Consider the following 21,017-nt stretch of genomic DNA (forward strand, 5'->3'; position numbering starts at 1 on the left):
GTTGACAGTCCATTGAAGATGATGAGTGTCCTGGATGTCCTTCCACGTCAACTGACGACCCACACGTCGACAAAATCAACACCCTGGTGCGGGCAAATCGACGTCTGACTGTCAGGGAGCTTGCTGAAGAGTGTGGGATATCAGATGGATCTTGTTACGAGATTTTGACCGAAAAATTGAAGATGCACCGCGTTGCTGCGAAATTCGGCCCTCAGAACTCGTGGGTTTTTGACCAAACACTCGATCACTGTTCTTCCCCCCCCCCCCTACTCACCTGACCTTGCTCCTTGCAATCTTTTCTTGTTCCCCAAACTCAAAAGACCCTTGAAAGGAAGAAGATTTGAGACAATTCCCGAGATTAAGGCAAATGCGACGAAGGAGCTGGAGGACATTATAAAAGAAGCGTACCAGGACTGTTTCAACAAGTGGAAACACAGTTGGGATACGTGTGTGCGTTGGGGAGGAGAGTACTTTGAAGGGGTCCCAGACCTGTAACTTCTAAATATAGTACATTTTGTTTTATGACGTCAGTCCTTCGTATTTTTTTTAACAGACCTCGTACACTTCATGTTATAGTATGCGACTTAGATAATAGTTAGTGTCAGATCTGTAACATGCATAAAATCTCTAAAGCAGACACATGAATAATGGCTACTGCATGCAGAGAGGTAAGTATATTATTTTGGAATTAGTGTTTCTGATTGTTACTATTCTTCGCCATTCCATTTGTCTTTGTCTCATATGAAAACAATTGATTAGGTGATTGTAGTTGATTACTGATGCTAATGATAAGCAAATACACACACAAATATCAGAAGATAGCAGCATCATAACCAGTGGCTGACAAAAATATGTAAATACCCAGAATAAAACATTAAGACAAAAATGATCTAATGTAGCATATGCTTGTACCATTCTGCTTTAATGTCTGCATGCCAGAAGTGTCTCCCTTCCTTACACTCAATCATTAAAAGTTTTCATACATTTTGCATTAAGATACTGAAATGTTTTTTAAAAGGTCTTTCAGCAGTAGTAGATAATTTATGTAAATTCTAGATAGTGAATAGTATGTACCACCGTAATTCATGACTGTATATAATTTTAGTAGTTTACTACCTTATACTTTTAAACACAAAGCTTTTAAAAAAAGAGTAACATATTTCTGAAAAGCTCAAGTGCTTTTCCAGGGTACAAATTATTTGTATATGCAATGCATATATATATATATATATATTAGTTAAATTTAATAAATACATTTAAATGAAGTTAAATAAGTAAACAAAATCATGAGGAAGGATTGCATTAGAAATAGCATATCCCAACCTCTGATTAATTATAACAATTTTTTTACAAAAGCCAAACCAAAACACAGTAAAATTAAAAATTAAACAAAATATGCTGCATTTTTAAATAAGATCCTAGGGTACAAGCTGCAATGTGGGATTATAAAGTTTTATAAATCCTAGGTTTTGGAGGTAACTAAAAAAGTAGGACCCACATTGCAGTGGCAATACCCTGCCTATCAGTCTTAATCTCAATTTGCTAGTTTCACATATGAAACAGACATAATTAAACTAGAAATTAGGAAAGCAAGATGGGGGTATTCAAGCCCATAAGGTCCCACATCTATATCACCCTTCACTACCTGCAGACAGTTGTAGGAAGGTGACTGTTCTCCAAAGTTAAAATAAGATAAAGTTAAAATAGGGAAAAAGGTACATTAGAGTAAGATGTAACTTACCTCTTGATGTTAGCATTTCTGCCCCAACATGGTAGAGGCACCAATTAACACGATATTGAACCATACCAGTGTACTAAGTTTACTGTGACTGTCATGCTTTTATGCGCAGCTCAAGGTGTGCATCCATATAAAGTAATGACAAGTTCTTAAGTTACCATATTTTTAACTTAAAATAATTATTAGTAATTTTTATTAAAGTTTATCTTTTTATGTCTTTGTATTTATTTAGTATATTTTTGTATTTATTACAGAATAGTTTAATAATTTTATCTAAAATTTCTTTACTTAAACCCATTAACTATTAAATTTTTATATCAGTATTTCAACATTACTAATAAAATATTGTAATTTATTACAAATTTTACAATATCTGAATAACTGCAAATTTATAACTGATGGTAGATCTTAAGTTTTTTAAAAGGAAAAATATTTCTAGTCTAAGGATATCAATATAAATATTTTTGACAAAAGAAAAGATTTTCATTTTCCAATTCATGGTTTACTCTCCTTAAATAGTAATGTGCCAAACCCACCTGTTATAAAACATTATAACTTTGAGATTAAGACTGATAGACAGTGTATCCCCACCACAATGTGGGTCCTACTTCTGCAGTCACCTCCAAAATCTAAGATACACATTATAATCCCACATTGTAGCTTGTACCCTAGGATCTTTTTTTTTAGATGCAGCATATTTTGTTTTTTACTTTCAAAGAGTTTTGTTTTGGAATTTTAAAAATTATGGTTATAATATATGTATATATACACAGGTGTTTGAACAATGGTGTAAATGATTCCACTGTATCAATAATACATTGGCAAGTTCAAATAATTACTTTACTATCAAGATACATATACTTCAAAGATTTTTTAAAGTTTTTATGACATCACTATTGATTACTCTCCAAACTTCTATAAAACTGTGTAGACACCACCAAATTTAATTAGCTGGAAAAAAAATTCTATTCATTTGAACGTGATTCAATATATATAATATTCATGAAGCTAGAATGAACAATGACTGAAACATGTATCAAATTAAATTAGCAGACACTGTGCTATCTTTCAAGTGGCTGCAAATAAATAAAACAGTATACCTACATAAGATCAAATAAATTCTCAATTTCTTGACCATTTCAAGAGTTCAAATGATGAAATAATTTTTATTACATACTCTTTACTACCATTAAACACGTGTATTACAAATGAACTTTAAAATTCTTTCCTGTGTATTAAACAGCATAACATTAAATGGTGTACTAACCTGAACATCTATCTCTTGACTATTTTTCTTCTCTGACACACATGCTTTTTCTTCTAGTTCTTTCATTTCATCAACTTTTGATACATTTACTCTTTGTATATCATCATCAGTATCCCAGTTTCTTTTAGACTCGGAGAAACGCTCATTGTCATCATGAATTCTTCTTCCCACCATTTGTTTGTTTTGATAATCTAATACAATACATTTGGTAGGTTCTTGATCAACTTCACCTGTGTTTTCCACAGCCTGTTCAACACTGATTTTAGTTTCTACATTTTCAACATGTTCTTCTCTACCTTCTAAGTCCTTAGTCTGTACTTGTATATTTTTTATATCCATTTCTTCAGCCTGTTCTTGTTCAACTGTACTTTCTACAGCCTGTACAACACTGATTTTAGTTTCTACATTTTCAACATGTTCTTCTCTACCTTCTAAGTCCTTAGTCTGTACTTGTATGTTTTTTATATCCATTTCTGCAGCCTGTTTTTGTCCAACTGTACTTTCTACAGCCTGTACAACACTGATTTTAGTTTCTATGTTTTCAGTATATTTTTGTTGTTCTATATCTTCTAAATCCTTAGTCTGTATTTGCATATTTTTTAAATCCATTTCTTCAGCCTGTTCTTGGGAAACTGTACTTTCTACAGCCTGTACAACACTGATTTTAGTTTCTATATTTTCAATATATTCTTGATCTTCTCTACCTTCTAAATCCATACTCTGTAGTTGTACATTTTTCATATCCATTTCTTCAGCCTGTTCTTGTCCAACTGTACTTTCCAACACTTTGGTTAATTTTAAGTCACCTTTAACTTCTACTTCAGCCTGTTCTTGTTCAGTTATAGTTTCTAATGTTTTAGCTAGTTTTAAGTTGCCTTTAAATTCTACTTCTTCACCTTGTTCTTGTTTAGTTCCTAAATTCTCAGCTTGCTCTTTATCAATTGTAGTTTCTAATGCTTTAGTTAGTTTTAAGTTTTCTTTAACTTCTAACTGTCCAGCTTGTTCTTGTTTAGTCCCCAAGTTCTCAGTCTGATCTTGTTCAGCTTTAATTTTTAATATTTTAATTAATTTTAAGCCAGCATTAAATTCTGCTTGTCCAACCTGTTCTTTAGTCCTTAAGTCTTCAGCTAGTTTTATGTCAGCTTTATCATCTACTTGTCCAGCCTGTTTTCTTTCAGTTCCTGAGTTCTCAGGTTGTTGTTCTTGTTCTGTTGTAGTTTTAACTGTTTAGCTAGATTTAAGCCTGCTTTAAATTCTGATTGTCTTTTCTGCTCTTGGCCAATTTTAGATTCTTGCTCATTTAATTTTATCTTAATTTCATTTTTCTCTTCTTCAATTGATTCTTGCTCATTTTCAATCCTTACCATTTCAGATGTTTCATGCTTATTTTGAATTTCATCATTTTCTTTTTTTTGTTCTTTATCAGTTATTTCCTTTTTCTTTTTATTAAAGTCTTGTTCATTTTCTCTCCCAACTTCACATAAATAATTTTCAACATTAGTCTTTTGTTCTCTATCTACTTCTTTCTTGTTGTTCCTAAAATGGTCTTTCTCATCAGTTTCAGCTTCAATACACTCATTTCGCTCCTCAAGTTTGGATCTTTCTAGTACGTCTTCATGGGTTGCATCCATTTTCTGATCCAAATCTTGATGTTTCTTAAATTTATCAACAACTTCTTGCTCTTTATTCTCAGTTTTTGTGTTCCTCTCTTCTATGTTCAATTCTTTAATACACAGTTTTTTTGCCTCATCTTGATGTTCATTAACATCGGTCTTCATCTCTTCCTCCAATGGAGGAATTGGTTCTACTTTTTGAGACATTCCTAAAACTAATTTGTTTTCATATTCTTTGGTATTTTTCTCAGTTCTCTGTATTTTCTCTTCATTTGTGGAACTCTGTTCTTTAGATTGTTCTCTTTCTTGATTTCCTTGCATTTGCTCATCCTCTTTTGTTAAACTCTCTTCTTTAGACTGTTCAGTCATCATTTCTAAAGACATTTTAGATTCAGACAAGGTACCTTCTTTAAGCTTTTCAGAATCCCTCCTGAACTTCCAATAGTTTCTCTGTATCCTTCTTGTTCTTGGAGGATTAGCAGGTTCATTTTCTATCTTATTACAGTTATTAGTATCCTCCTTTACTTTTTCTTTACCCTTGTCAGTAATTTCTGTTAAAGTCTTGTTTTTTATAGAGTCCTTAGTATTTACTTCAACTTGGATTTCAGTTTGTAAATCTAAAGAACTTTTCTCCAGTTCTTCAATTTTATTGATATCTTTTCCATCTGGCTGTTTGTCATTCAAATATGTGTTTTTATTATCCGTTTCCTCAACATCTTTTCCTGATTTTCCCTGTAGATTGTACCTCAACTTTTACTGCAGACTGATCTGTCTGCTCTTCAGCAGTATCCAAATTTATCATCATACCTTCATAATTTTCTTGTGGATGAAGAGTTTTATTTTCTGGTTCAGTTTCATGATTTATTTCTTCAGTTTTAACAGAAGTATTTCCTTGAGTTTCTATAAATTCACCATCTTTTGTTTGATCACATATATCACCAACCTCTATATCTTTATCTTCTGACTGTAAAGAGCTCCTTGTTCTTCTTCGTGTTTTTTCTGGGGTTTTTGTGATCTGTGGTTCTGAAGGTTGTTTAAAAGAAAGTTCATCTTTTCCTCAGAATCCTTGTTCTCTTGGTTAGATGAAGTTCTAGTCCTTCTACGGATTTTTTTTTCAGGAGAAGAAACATCCCTAACTGATCCACTGCAATTTCTTCACCAACTTTTATATGTTCTTCATTTAATTTTCCTTTTCTTTTATTATCATCTTTTTCTGGAGATCCTTCTTCTTCTTGTGATGATGAAGCTTCTGCATCACTAGATCTGTAGTTCTCTGATTTTGAACATTAAAATTTTATGCATTAGAATTTTTATATCAGCAACTGTTTTACAACAATTTTATTTGAATCTTAAAATGTTATTTACAGCATAACAAACTTAAATAAGGTTAAATATTCTGAATGTGAATTTTTCATAATTTAACCAATGTTACACCAGACAATGGTATTTTACACATTATTAAATATTAATAAAAAATGTATAATTTTATGGATGTAGTCACTTAACAATTATACATAAATACAAACTTTTTTCATGTTGGTGTACAGGGCAAATAACAAGCATGTTCCTGAATATCTTTAATTATCTAAAACATATATTATCAGCACTGTGTGTATTGCATAAAATTAAAATATGAACTTCTGGTTCATATCAAGACTTAACTTTTACATTACTTGTAGTTTACATACAACCTGTATATGTAAAATACAGTTGGATAAGAAATGCAAGAACTTCCTAAAAACACTCAATCTAACAATTATAACAACTTTTCAGTAAAATTCTGAATTTAACTTATTAATTCTGCTTTTCTTCTTAAACTTAAATTGTATTGCAAGATGTATTATTATGTACAACAAAGAGCAAAAACCACATGATACAAGATGTATAAACTACCTGTTGCTGCATATATGTATTGAAATATGTGAACAAATTTTCTTTCACCCCAAACTGGTAATCATTAAGTAAAATTTCACTCACTTTTGTTATTAATGCTGCTGTTTAACACAAGTAAACAAATAAAACAAAACATGAAAGTGAAAAAAAGTCAGCTGTAAGCTATAGTTTCATAAAAACAAACTGCAACAAAAGTGACATTAGTTATTTTTCTAGCCTAATGTACTGATTTTTGTATTAAAACAGGCAAGGAGAATCAATGTTTTTTTATTTTACTCAAATTTAATGAGAAAAATACTTTATTATCCTAAAAATTTTCACAATAGCTTTTTAAAAATATGATTTATATTTATACTAGCCAGCAAAATATACACTTGGCTTGTTTTGTGTTAATTGTTTATCAAACATTTTTTTCCTTTTTAACTTTAGCGTCTTCTACAAATTATGTTTTTCTCTTCATTACTATTTCATCTTCCCACATTTCTTGAAAGAATTCATTTTACCAGTCAGATAAAGCCCACAATGTTATGGCTAACTGTTGAGTGAGATGTTGAATCAACAAATGAGTAATACCATTAGCATTTCTTTTTTTGTTGAAGTGATTAAATGCATTTATAATTCTGTCTTATTATGGTTATGTGCAAAAGTAGCAAACTAATGTTCTGGCAAAATAGTGAATGTATTTTTAAATGATTCAACCATCATACTTTATTAAACTATAAACTGAAACATTTTTCTGTCAGGAGTTAGCATGATTGTATAAGCATGTGTGTTACATAAAGTCTGATGAATGCTTAACAACCCACAAAATTTCAAACAAACAGAAAATTGCAAACAAAAAACATGAGGATAATACATTTTTTCTAAACCTCCTATTTACTGATGAAATTTTCACTTTTTTGTCCATTTTGGGCACAACAAGTTAATCATAGTTTCAGATGTAATGACCTAACTAAGATTCCAGTCACTGATCTAATACAGACTTGCCTGCAGCAAGGACAAATATTTGTATACTACCAGTAATGGTTTTGAAGGAGGTATTTTGTTTCAAAGAGGAAAAAAATTGCATACCTGTTTGAGAAAATTACTCTTAGAATGACTTGGAGATAAGTTGACTGCACAATGCTTTTTATATTACTTTTTAGTTTGATGCCATGGGAACCAGTATAAGGTAATACCAAAGTGACAGACATTTAAGAACACTGATGTCAGAAATCTTGGAGTTGTAAACCTTACTAATATATTCACTATTTTTATTTTAATCTTCATTACTTGTATACATTTAAAACCAGATTGAAATATTAACAATAATAAAAACTAAGATATTAACCTAGTGATTTTCAAATAGAATAATTCTGTGTTGCTCTTGTGTACTTATTCTGGAAAAATCTCAGCTTCCTGTGTAATATTACATAAGAACAGGAATTACTAATGTGACTTTTATGTTCACTTATCCTATTACTGGTCATTTTTTTTTGTTTGCAATGTTGCTAATAGTAATGTAGTAATTTTACTGAGCAATAGTATTCATTAAAAAAAGAAAAAAACTATCTAAAGAACCAAAACCTTAAAGTTTAATAAAAATATAAACTTATTGTAGTATCTCGATGTATGATACTGGAACAACATAGTACAAGTCTCAAGAGTATTTTAATCAAGTAAATCTTAACAGGAATGTATTAAATTTTTATATATTAGATGTAACCAATCATTATCATCTTACCTAGCTCTACAAGTCTACGAGCTTCTTTCTGTATTGCATAGCTTTTCTGCTGATCAGCCAGATACTTCTTTATGAAATCATTTTGTTCAGCAATAACATCATCTTGTAACTTAAAAGAGAAATGTAATGAATTTCTTACAAAAATAATTTAAGCAACTATGATTTACTTTAGAAACAAAGCACAGAATTAATTGAAGTTGCGAAAAATATTGCGCATTTCTCATTAAGCAAATATGATAATAAACGAGTGTAATAAAACAGGCATATTTGATCATACTACCATGTTAATAATTAATAAGATTCTTTTTACCCATCAATTCCTATAGAATAATTCACCTAAGTAAAAGCAACTTTACATTGTTTTGATAACATTATCAGAAAAATGTTGTTTTCCACGTATACAATGGAGTTCTGAATAATCATACTCGTACAATTATTTATTTTCAGGTGCTCTTCCACCCTGTACAATATTTATTTAGGATTGTATGATTATTAAATTTTGTTGGACAAAACAGGGAAATCTGCTGGTATTGTTCACTTGAGAGAAATCTTGGTCACCTGGCAAATTCACAAGATAGTATTTCTCATGTTAGTCATTGTGAGTCGAGCAACTGCAGTCTAAACCATCTAATTATAGCACACTGTGTCCTGCTGAGAACTTGTTGTAAAGCACTGTATAGGTTTTAGCTTACACAAAACTCAGAGTAGAAGCACTTTCATTGAATGTGAGTGAAAGTGACAAGTTACCATTCCGTAACTAGCCAGTTTGCTTAGATGGTTTATAAAATTAACATTACAGTGTATTTATCAGCAGTGAAGATTCAATTTAGTAAGGAGTTTGCATGTATTTTACTCCCTTCCCTTTTTGATACTCAACTGCTCGAAAAATCACAACATAAAGTACAGAGAAAAAAACCAAAAACTCTATTTTTCACCCTGTACTATTATTCAGAACTGTACAGTATTATTTCCAAGTTTCTTATGTTCTGGTGTAAATGTATCTAACTGTTTATTCAATTATATATTATTTCAAAACTAAAATATATGCAAAGAAAAAAAAAAATTTGGGTATTATACTTTGTTTTGGTTTTTGCAAACACAAAGCCAAAAATGAGCTATTTCTGCCCCACACACAAAACCAAAGTTACTGCTTATTCACTGGAGAGCTGGGCATTATGAAATGCTAAAAAACAGAAGTTCTTGAATTACTTCAGAACCAATAATACAAAAGATGTTTTACTTCATGCTCATAAAAAACATTATTTACCAACATACCCATATTTTCTAACCCATGGTCAACAGAAGTAAATAAAGCTGAGCAATTAATCAATTAATAGAAATAAAGGTTAAATCATTCGAACTATTCAAGTTTCATATGAGAATAATTGTTTAATGGACCATATAATTAACCATTTGGTAAAATTCTACTATTTGTCTATCTAACTATAAAAAATACCATGACTTTCCATGACCAAACATTGAATCAAGTGATTTTAAGAGAACATAAATTTCACCAAAATTATATAACTAATGTTTCATAATACTTTGTAAAAAATACAATAACCATACAAAACATTCTAGCAATAACAAGTACAGTGAGATGCAAGTAAAAAAAACAGGTGTTAACTTTTCCTATAATGCACTTTATATTGCACAGTATATTTCTGTGGGTGTTCTGACAATCAGTTAGCAAAGGTATTGATATCTAGCCACAACAGACTGAATCTACATTTCCATGACATATTTTTTACTACCATCTAGCTATGTTAAAAGCATTTATTCAAATAACAAGCCATTAAAATAAATTCCAAGTAACTGCATATTACTGAACAGAGTAGTGTCAAATTTTTTGTCATTTATGAAATCCTAAGTTTATTTCAACTTTTCCCAACTTCACTTTAATAACAATAAAACCAACCATCTTTCTCCCAACTGCTGCTTTGATTAGAGCTAAAAACTCTTGTGGTGCAATGCAACTAAATCCAAATAATATCTATATTTAATAATACATATTAACTTGCCAATAGGAGTAGTAAATTTGTATCCTCACAGGCACATTACATAACATAACAACACATCAACCGCGCTAACATAGCAATGATTCACACTCGTACTGTTTCAAGCATTAACAATACTGTTTGTATTACGTTTTTTCCCACACAAGTGCATCTTATTATTTTCAAACATTTCTGCACTTTACTACTCATTTCAATTTACCATAAAAACCATTTCATAGTAATGGAAACCCTGTATGAGAACAAAACCTTTATATTTCTATGTGGTGTTCAGCCTATGACCAAATATTAATTATATCTAAAATAACTGTAATAAATAATTTTATTTGTTGTCAAGAGAGCTATCGTATACATAAGTCATTACCTGAGTTAAGTGATTAACTCAATTACTAGCCTAATCAATTACAATGATCAGTGTCGTTTAAAAAAAGAATAATCGATATTACGATTAAATCAATTAAGAAGAAAATAATCAACTAATCAAAATTAGTTTTGAATTATTCCAATTAATGAACATTAGTAAATTCCACTGATAGCCCAGCTCTAGTAATCATAAGCTGTGATGAAAGTTAAATCATGAACCAGTTTTTTAACAATTTTATTCATTTCAAATATGTAAGAAAACTAATAAAAAAATAAAAATAAAATATATTATTAACATTCAGCACAATAATGTATTTACAGTAAAACTGGTCGTAAAAAGCAAGACTGTTCTTGAAATATTTAGCAATGGGACCCAAAATGTCACTCGAAACATCTAAACCTAGATCAACTGTATGAATAGTGAACATTATCAGGTATAAGCTGATGGGCTATCTTTAATAACAATTATTTGACTATTTCAAGTGTATCAATTAGGTTTATGGCACACACACACACTGTATTAGTGTTATCACTGGATATGAAGTTCTTTCTCTTCCTATTAATACATTTTAGGCAATACCTAAAGAAAAATTTGGCAAGAAACATTATTAATTATCTTAAGTGTTTATGCTCAAGATGGTAATAGGGAAATTCTAAAATAATTGTTTTCATTATCCTAACAACAATTTTATGATTTCAGGTTTCTGACAAATGATGCTTGAGCTTATTTTATAGTAACAATAGTCATGTGACACCCGTACACTTACAGAAAGAGGTAGATAGTTCAAAGCATGTTAAAGTACTGCCAAGTTAGCATATTTCCCATTGTGCATCTCTAGTGAACATGATTTGTAAAATAGTATACCTCATTATTATTAAAATAAGTGATATAGGAATGTTCAGATTACATTTTCTCAACTTCTCTGTGACCTCTTGAGAAAAGCTACTGGTGTTCCAGAACCTTCACCACTGAAACATTAGTTTACAAAATTTCATGGCTATCTGGAATTTTCATAACCCATACAAACCATTCTAAACATTAAATATTTAATGTCTTAGTCTTTCAAAAAATGGTAACAAACAAAGATGACTACAATCTCTGAACTTCATAAACAAAAACATAATATTTTAATTTTATGAAAAGCTAAAATGTTAGCTTTTGGTTTTATAACATTTTTTGTGATGATGTAAACAAACTGTTTCTCCTTAAACTACAACAGCCATTACATAAAATTCCACTATTTATATAAATTGATCTTCATTAAAAAATTATAAAATTTAAATAAACATGTATACGGTCCCAAAGTTCAAATACCTGAAACCACTTCAAATAGTTGTCTGACATACAGAAGCAGGTTTCAAATAATCTAGTTAGCTTATTAATAATACTTTGTTGTTATCTATCTACAGTTCATAAAATACTATAAAAATCAACTAATGCAACTACTAACAATGACTGTGTATATTTGACAACTTTTTTGCGTAAGACTTACTCAATTCAAAAATTATTCCAAAAATAGAAAGTGTGATAAAGAATACATTTAACTAGATATATTTGGTACATAAATGCTTATTTGGAGCTTTATAACAAATTTTTGCACTTGTGCAGAATGCATTAAACAATACATGTAAACATAACAATTGCTATAAGTCATTTCTTTCTCACTTACCTTAAGAACAACAGAAGGGCAAATTCTTTTAAAAAACGTAATCACAATAACAGTAGAAAGCATGATGAAAATGAATGTTTGGGCAAAGAAATGATAACATTTTTCATAAATGAAAATTTATTTCAGATAGATACTTCTGTACAGAATAATTAACTGCTGATGAAAAGTTTTCTTGCAATAGTTGTTCTGTTGGAAGAACTCTCATTCCTGCACATACCAACATGCACTATACTAGTCTATAAAGCAGCCAACATTAGACTATAACCTTCCACCAATAAAGGAGCAACAAAGAACTCTTCTTAAGCACTTTAAGCAAATACACATGCTTGAAGTGCGTAGACAGTATGGGTGGTTCTGTTGAGAAGTCAGTATCAATCTTAAGCACATTTTCAGGATGCAAATATTAACTTTGATCCACACTACTCGCTGTTCTATAAAAAAAAATAGCTAGAATCTCACATTAAAAAGAAGGTTCTACCAAAAGAACTTCCTGCTGTTTGTTAAAAGTGTTGCAAAGATGAGCAAAATATGAAAAGCTCTTTTTAATGCCTTATATATAGAAAAAGGTAGGTAGGCAAATCACACAAGTGCTTTTAAGTTCAAAGCTCCAAGACACAGCAGGTTGACATCCACATGCTATGGTTATGACCCCATAGAATACCTATAGGGCTATAAAGGAATGAGATGTCTCCAGAGTTATTACTTCAACAATTGATGAAAAAAATTAGTGAAGTTGCCTGAATGCATTATAAGATGATATCCAAACAGATATGGAAGAACATGGTAACAAGCTTATTTAGATATCAACATCATGAGGAAATTGTTTAAGAAATTACTCCTCAAGACCTAAAACTGATAACAATGAAGGGGTCCGCACCAGCAATTCATTTGAACAGGAAGGCATCCATAAACCAACGTAAGTACAGGCAAGGTAGACGAAGAGGGATTCTCAGAGTTATGTGGGATTGATTGAGCTAACATGAAAGTAAGAGGTGAAGTGATGAAATGAAACAGATGTAAGAAATTAGTAAATATCTGGTTATATCTCACTGATCTGTCAAATTCCACTTAGAAAGATATAAACAGGTACATCCAACACAAATACGGGTCTCTAAGGGGCAGAAGATACATAAGAACTTCAAATATCAGAAGTTCCATATCTTGGAAATTTAAAGAAGGTTAAGAACACACAGTATATGAGATGAGAAAAACCCTAAGTGAATCAGATACTGAGGGAAGATGAATACCAACTTAGAGTATGAACAGCTAACTAAAACAAGCAGATTAAAAAAAAATCCACTGCATCATCAAAGCAAAAATCTTCAAGATCTAGTGAAAAACATATGGTTCCTCAGTGCTGAAAGAAAGAGAAAGCCATAATAGAGCACCCACATGATACAAAAATCTTATGCTAAGATAGTCCACAAGAGCTGAATTTACATCGATCCAAATGGTACCTCCAGAAATAAGTCATCTCTGAGTCCCTCACTGCGAACTTCAGAAGAGTAGCAGGATAGAAGAAACCAAATGGGTTTATAAAGACAAGAAATCTGCTTACTCTCCTTGTATAGAAATAACTACTGATGAGCTGTTTCAGCTCTAGTTTTCAATTTTTTAATCTTTCTTTTAAAGATATTTAGTAATTATTATTAGATAATTCATGAGAAATTTTAACTGAAATATTTTATTTCAATTTTAAATATACACACTAACAAACATTCTTTAAGAAAAATAACATCTAATCAGTGTAGTTTTATGAAAAAAAGAATGAGCTTCTGGCTAACACAAAGTGCTCAAGAAGATTACTGTTAAAAGAGATCTATGTACCATTGTTCTATGGTACAAAGTTACTTCCAATTAGATGAGTGTTAATGAACACTAAATATAGGGATGGCAGAACAATGAAGAAATTAGTAGTGTGAAGTGAATTACTCAAAATTATCCAGACTTTTTCTTATCAGAAAAAAAACAGCAGGTAAGAAAGAAATACAAAGTACAAAGAAGAGCACATAAAAACATTGGTATTATTAGAAATTACAGGTTTCAAGAAAACTGCAAAAAAATTTTTAGCTTTATTGTTTAAACGAGCCTAAAATGATCATCATAAATAAGTAATAGTTCATTTATAATTGGCCAAGATACTCCAAACACTTTTTAACAATTGTTGTCAGTAAGTCTAATACAAAAGATGTGAAAGATGGGAATAATTAAAAGCCTTTAGTTTAAGTTTTAATATATTTGTTATGGATAAAAACAAAAAAACATAATAGTAACACCACACATACACTACAATATTTGCAAATCCACTAAATATCTATGATATTAGTACCAGTTTCACTATTAAAAAACTGCTCATATAATTGTGTTAATACATATTTTTCACTCAAGTTGTTTAGCCCAATTTCTATAGCTATTTAGAATTTTTTTTTTATTTTTCATCACCAGTCTACATAAATACCGTTCAATATCACTTGTGAAAATTTCAATATATTCAAATCATAATGATCATAAACAAACTTGATTTTTTTAATACAATAAAATTTAGTTGAATATTATTTACATACAAAACACTGTGAAATAAAACTTAGAAATTATCTTATACAATGTATGCTACAACACCATTTATGTGATTCACTGTATTCAGTTTAACATTAAATCCCCATAGTCTTATTTAGCTACAATAAACTTCCATTTAAATAAACTTTCTCTACAGTGCTACTTTTTACAGAAGCTACAATAAATAAATTAAAATGTGGAATGATTTGTACACACAGTTTTACGTAATTTATGGCTACTGAACATGGAGTAACTTGTATAGTATACTACAATATTATTTACAGCAATGAATATGAAATAAACATCACTCATTAAAACCTTTTTAGTGTAGTTATTTCCCTAGAACTTTTTTTTATTTTACATTAAGTGATAACTTTTGCTGTGAAAAGGCTAGATACTCTTTAAAACTGTTTTATTTTTAAAAATACTTGTAAAAATGTTTGGAATGCATATTCAGATTTAGCAACTTCAGCAGTCAAATACCCTCAACACAAATTCAGTTACCAAAAAACTCTAGACAATTTTGCTAAATCATTTTAGGAACTTGTATAAAACATCTTCCCAGTTACTTATACTTTTCAAAGCCAAAAATGAATATGAATCTTAATGTAAAATTTAAAAATCAGTGTCAAGATTCATTGTTTTACCTGGAGTTCATGATTAATAGTAAACATTTTTTTTTTATATAATTTTTAGTTGTTCACCCTACATAAAATTTAAAATAAGCACCTAAAAGTTAGTTTAATAATAACATGAAAAATTAACTGGCCTTCAGAGTCATGTTAGAAATGTATGTACACATTTTATAACAATGTTCTAGGTTCCTTGGCCATCCTTGGAAATACTTTCTACATTATTAACTTATGTTTATTCAAATGGCTATGGTTACCAAACTATCAAGTTGTGAGCTTTTCAAAAGCTCAAATTTGTGTTTATCATACTGTTAATAGTAAAAAAGATATACCAAACTTTACTGCAATGATGTTTTGGAAGAGAGATTTCCTTCATATTTTTGTAACCTTCATTCTGTGGTTGATGGTATAAATACAATGTTTTCAGAATCCAGTGGTGTTCTAAACATCTGTGAAAGTTGTTCTACTTCTATAGCCAAAGAGAGCACTACACTATTTAACAATCTTAACTTCATCATGAATACCCTTTCTTGGAATAAATTATGATACATCACTCCAAATACATTTGTGAGAGAAATGCAGTTTGGAAATCCATAATGAACCAAATATAAGGGTTGCAAAACACACCAAGGCATGAGCAAGTTATTTCTATAAAAGATAATTACCTCTTTGAAAGTGTGCATGTGTGTCTACTCATACTATTTCTCATACTCATACTCTTTCAATATTATAAAAAATTGTATTAATTAATATATTTTACCTTACCAAGAAACAAGTGTACATACATACACAAAAAAGTTGAGTATTTTATATTAAAATGATTTTGGAGATTCACCTCATCATTAATGGTCCATTTATCTAAATCTGGCCATGCCCTACCTGACAGCAGTCAATCTTGACAATAGCTTTGAAATATATTAATATGTTTTATATAAAGATTTGATTGAAAGGTTTGAGTGTTTAAGGCATACCATTCCTCTCTGAATGCTTTCCACAATTAATCCAATTTATGAAGACAACAATTTCTCAGTTCCTGTTTCAATGGTCTAATCACAAAGAAATCTTTAAGTGTTGCATTCAAGATTTCCTGGTATGTCTTCATATGAAACAGCATAAAAACTCTTTTCATTCTCCAGCTGCTTGAAGTATAAAATGGTTCAAAATACAATCTCATGATAGCTGCATGTGTACATGTGTCTTCACTTTTTTCTGACAGAAGTACTTTTTGATTATACTGCATATTGTTGTCTGAGGCATATGGATCCACTTGCTTTTATGTTCATAAATTCTCACCTGTTACAAGATTCTGCACATCAATTACCATAGCTGAAGTATAATTTACTGTAGGTCTCTTTCTGGATGGTCCTGATTCTTGAAACTGATCCTTAAGCCTTTGTTTTCCAGTGCCATTAAATGCAAGAGATATTTCTATCTTGGAAAACCTAATTCCCTTATCTGAACACACCTTTATGATCTGAGAGTATAAATATCCTGCACCTGAAAGGACTGTTACCGTCTCTCCTTAAAAGTAACTAAACATATGTTCAGTGGAATCATACTACCTACAAAGTGGCAAGCAGTATTCCAATCTACTTCTGATACATGGTGTTCTGCTACAGCTTTATACTGTGTGTACTTATTATGACTTTAATTGCATGTCCAAAATCATTTTAATATAATGTACTCAATGCTCTCTATATTAATGATTCTTATATTTTATGTTGAAAACTAATGTGATACTTACAGAAATATTTGGGACCAAATCTGTAAAAAAATAAAATAAATATATATATAGATTTGTATTAAACAAAAATTATAACCAAAAATATTTACATCACACATGGATTGGCTTTTATACTAATAACCTACCAAAACCATAAATCATCAAAACATTTGTAAATTTTACTGTCCAAATCAATTCACTAGCAAAATTTTACTTCCAATGCACCATCAACATATTAGACTACCAGTGCATCACAATTTCATATCACACTGAAAAATGTTTGTTTTAATCTAAATTTAATATAAATTTCCAATTCAATATTCAAACAAGGTTAGGTAAAATTTCCATAAAAAAGTTATCCCACGAACTATAATTTTATGATAACTTCTTTTAATACCAGGAGTTATTGTCAATTATTGCATGCAAGAGTAAAATATTGTAAGTCTGTTCATGTCTTTAAGTTAACTAAACTTTTAAATGAAATAACTGTGGTTAAATTTACATCATGCTATTATTGGCACGTACTTGCCGTGCTAAATTCTTTCATTGGGTTGTAAGCAATGCTATTGCAATTATGGTAATTCACATATAATGAATTATTGTCATTGTTACACACAGTTATTGTTGAGTAAGTTAAATTTGTATATATTTTTAAAAATGTCATCTTTCAAGAGATGTATTTAAATTTCAATGATGTTACCATTCTCTGGTGTAAAAAAAGTAAATACTTATTCTATGAAATAAACTAACCTTTATGCAACCAGATATTTACATCAGTAAAACAGCAGAAATTTGTTCATAAATACATTAAGTTGAAAAAAAAAATCAAAATGATCCTTGATTATAATGTGTCAAAGAGAAATATGGCACAGCAAGATTTTATGAAATGTACTGTCAAAAACTGCTTTTAATATACACTTTGCTAGTTTTCACTGTGGAGGATGTTAAATGTACATGGAAGTAGCAATTTTTTACCAGTGAGACTACTGTGACACTGGAGATTAACTTTAAATGTATTATATGAATTCAAAATATTAAAATATAGAATGTTTTGTTAAGCCTACTCAAATTCTACAAAAATATATATATTAAAAATATTTTAATTTTATATTCAATCTAAATGTTTACAAATATAATAGAAACTTTACAATTTCAGAGAAACAGTTAACTAGAAATTCCTTTAAATATTATCAGAACAATATCTGATATCCAAGTTTGTTTTTTTTAATTTTTTCAATCTTTAAATTTATATAAAAGTTGGATTTTTGAAAAGTAATATAACAGACATGCATTATACAAGGCCTGATAAAAAATTTCCTAACTGATGACAGATATTAAAAAAAGATATTATCAGTGTAACTAAAACAGATACACGGGTATATATCTGTGTGTATATCCTCACACAATTAGAAATGAATTTCATTCCAAAATCTAAGAATAATTTACACTTTTTGTTCTTAACAGAATTTTATGTATAAATAAAATATTTAAAAAATAAGATTGTTATTTCCTTTGCAACATTCATAGCGAAATTAATAAAAACAGTCTACCTGCAGTAAATGTAGATACCAAAGCATCAAGATATTTAAACTGTCCATTTTGCTTACATGTACTTCTCATTCTAAGGAACAAATTGAGTGTTTTATTCCCTGTTGGCTTCAATCCATTACTACAATTTTCTTTTCTCTTAAAAACTAAGAAATGAGAAAAGTCATATTCCCCTCTACAAGCCTAAATCACAAAGCAAAGTAATCTTAGCATTTTTATCCTGTACACTAAATTACTAAATACAGTTATTAATTATTTCCTACCTTATGACAGACATGTCTGATTCTGGTATAAAAAAAAAAAAAAGGGGCTAATTTCAGTACATTAAGTATTTTAGAAACTATCAGTTTGTGTAAAATACTAACTTATAATGAACAGAAGGATAACAAATACACATTTAACTGCACAATTACTTAAGATAAAATATAAGTTAACTTAAGGGACTCTGTTTTTGACTTCATATTATTTATATAAAACTTCTCATGTAATGTTTTAAGTTCACCATTCTTTTGTACAAAACATCAAAGCTCTGGCTGTAATAGTGACTGCTCATCTTCTTACCTGCACTCCTGTCTGATGGTTCAACTAACGGTAAAGGAAATAAAAATGTGGTTATATTTCAAGAAGTGGCAGTCAAATTTAACAAGCACATGTCGTTTACAATGTTTAGTTATCCTACACATGATTTTTTTTAAGAGTCCCACCTTATTATTTTTTACACTAAAATATTCAAAATAACAGTTTTGCATGGTGTATTTACACAAGTTACACTTCTTTTAACTGCACTATAAACAGTCCTGTAAAATTTTCTCAGAGAATTTAAAAACATACTAAATTACAAGATATCAATTTATCTCACATGATTTACCACATTAATTATCCACACACATACATACATTGGCTGGCCACTGTATTAGAACACAGACCTAGTAACAAACTTTCTAAATCTACAGTGTTCACAATGCAGTATAACCATTAATTGGCATATTTCTTTCATCTTCTGCATTCAGTGCATGATCTATACAAACATATACACACATTAACTAGGCATAAAATGAACACGCATCAAAAACTAGCTCTGAATAAGGGAAACAGAAGACTAATAAAGCATACAATATTGGTGCACCTGTACTGTATGTATGCCTTGCATTCTATAAATTTTGTACATGCTAAAGAATAGTAGCCAATCAAACTGAGCCATAGCTAATATCTAATTAGATGTGAAATTATAATTGGTTGGTTTGTTTTTTGTGCTATGTGCTTCAGTCTATTTTTATGCAAGGGGACTATACACTGGCATTTCCAAGACACTTTGAATTATCACCAGTAATACTGGAAATACTGTTTATCATAAGTTTGAAAATATTAGAGCTGCTTCTTTTAGGCATTAATCTGTGGCATCATGTATGTGTAGAGATATGCAAATGTGCACTAGGAATGCAAAATGTGGTTAAAAATGTAGAATTCTGTAAAAATACAAGGTTTAGGAAATTAGTAAATTTTTAGAATACTTAATTTAATTACAACTACAAAACAGACTGATCATGTTGTGTTGGGCAACTACCAAAGTTCTACTAATACTCACATTTTTTTATCATACATAAACTGCAAGAAAATGGTTTAGAGCAAGGATCTTCCCAATTTTTAAGAAGCATGACATTGTTATTTATGTATTAGACTACTGTTATCAAAAAACAATTTTGCTAATATGCATTTCAAATGAAACATGTTTATACATTAAAAATACAGAGGAAAATGCATGTTACTTGAGGAATTGGTGTTTGAAAGCAAATACATGAAGTACTAAACAGTGTGTCAGTTATGAGTAATAAGCTGATGAAAGGGACAATTGGACAAATTCATGAAATGCAACAAATCTCTTGTCGTGTCCTATTAGATTGATTTGGTACAAAAGATGTTTATATCAATACACAAATGAAAGAGTAATGATGCTTAGTGAATGTGGGAAATGAGTAGTATGGTTTGAAGAATTATGATTCATCTTTTTTACTAACAGTAGGGTTGAAAAAAAAGAGAAAGTAACACTAGATTCTTGATTCTGACTATTTGTAACAAGCATAATGTCTTTCTTTTTTCAAAGGACAAATAACCTCTAAAAGAAACCTAAATGTTTCTATACACCTTCAACACTAGATTTTCATTCTAACAGACAAGTGCCTTCCAATATAATAATATAACAATAAACAGCCCTTACATTGTTGAAATATTAATGCAAAAAACATGAATGACTCATTCATCTTCCTCAGTTAACTTAA

At 29.9% G+C, this 21,017-nt stretch overlaps 1 protein-coding gene across 2 annotated transcripts in view; it reads right to left on the reverse strand.

The window, feature by feature from the left end:
- Positions 1-4,406: 4,406 nt before the first annotated feature.
- The window catches only part of LOC143256879 (apoptotic chromatin condensation inducer in the nucleus-like), a 39,059-nt gene continuing 22,448 nt past the window's right edge, over positions 4,407-21,017 (reverse strand). Inside the window, exons 3-6 of one of the 2 annotated variants that reach the window (XM_076514684.1) lie at positions 19,303-19,326; positions 17,215-17,234; positions 8,235-8,343; positions 4,407-5,891 (exon numbers count right to left, since the gene is read on the reverse strand). In XM_076514684.1, the coding sequence (XP_076370799.1) occupies positions 5,665-5,891; positions 8,235-8,343; positions 17,215-17,234; positions 19,303-19,326 (380 nt within the window). In that variant the 3' untranslated portion in view covers positions 4,407-5,664. The remainder of the gene's footprint in view (positions 5,892-8,234; positions 8,344-17,214; positions 17,235-19,302; positions 19,327-21,017) is intronic. The other variant, XM_076514685.1, reaches the window with a different exon arrangement.

Source organism: Tachypleus tridentatus, chromosome 7 (assembly GCF_004210375.1).
Source record: "Tachypleus tridentatus isolate NWPU-2018 chromosome 7, ASM421037v1, whole genome shotgun sequence".
NCBI classification, from domain to species: domain Eukaryota; kingdom Metazoa; phylum Arthropoda; class Merostomata; order Xiphosura; family Limulidae; genus Tachypleus; species Tachypleus tridentatus.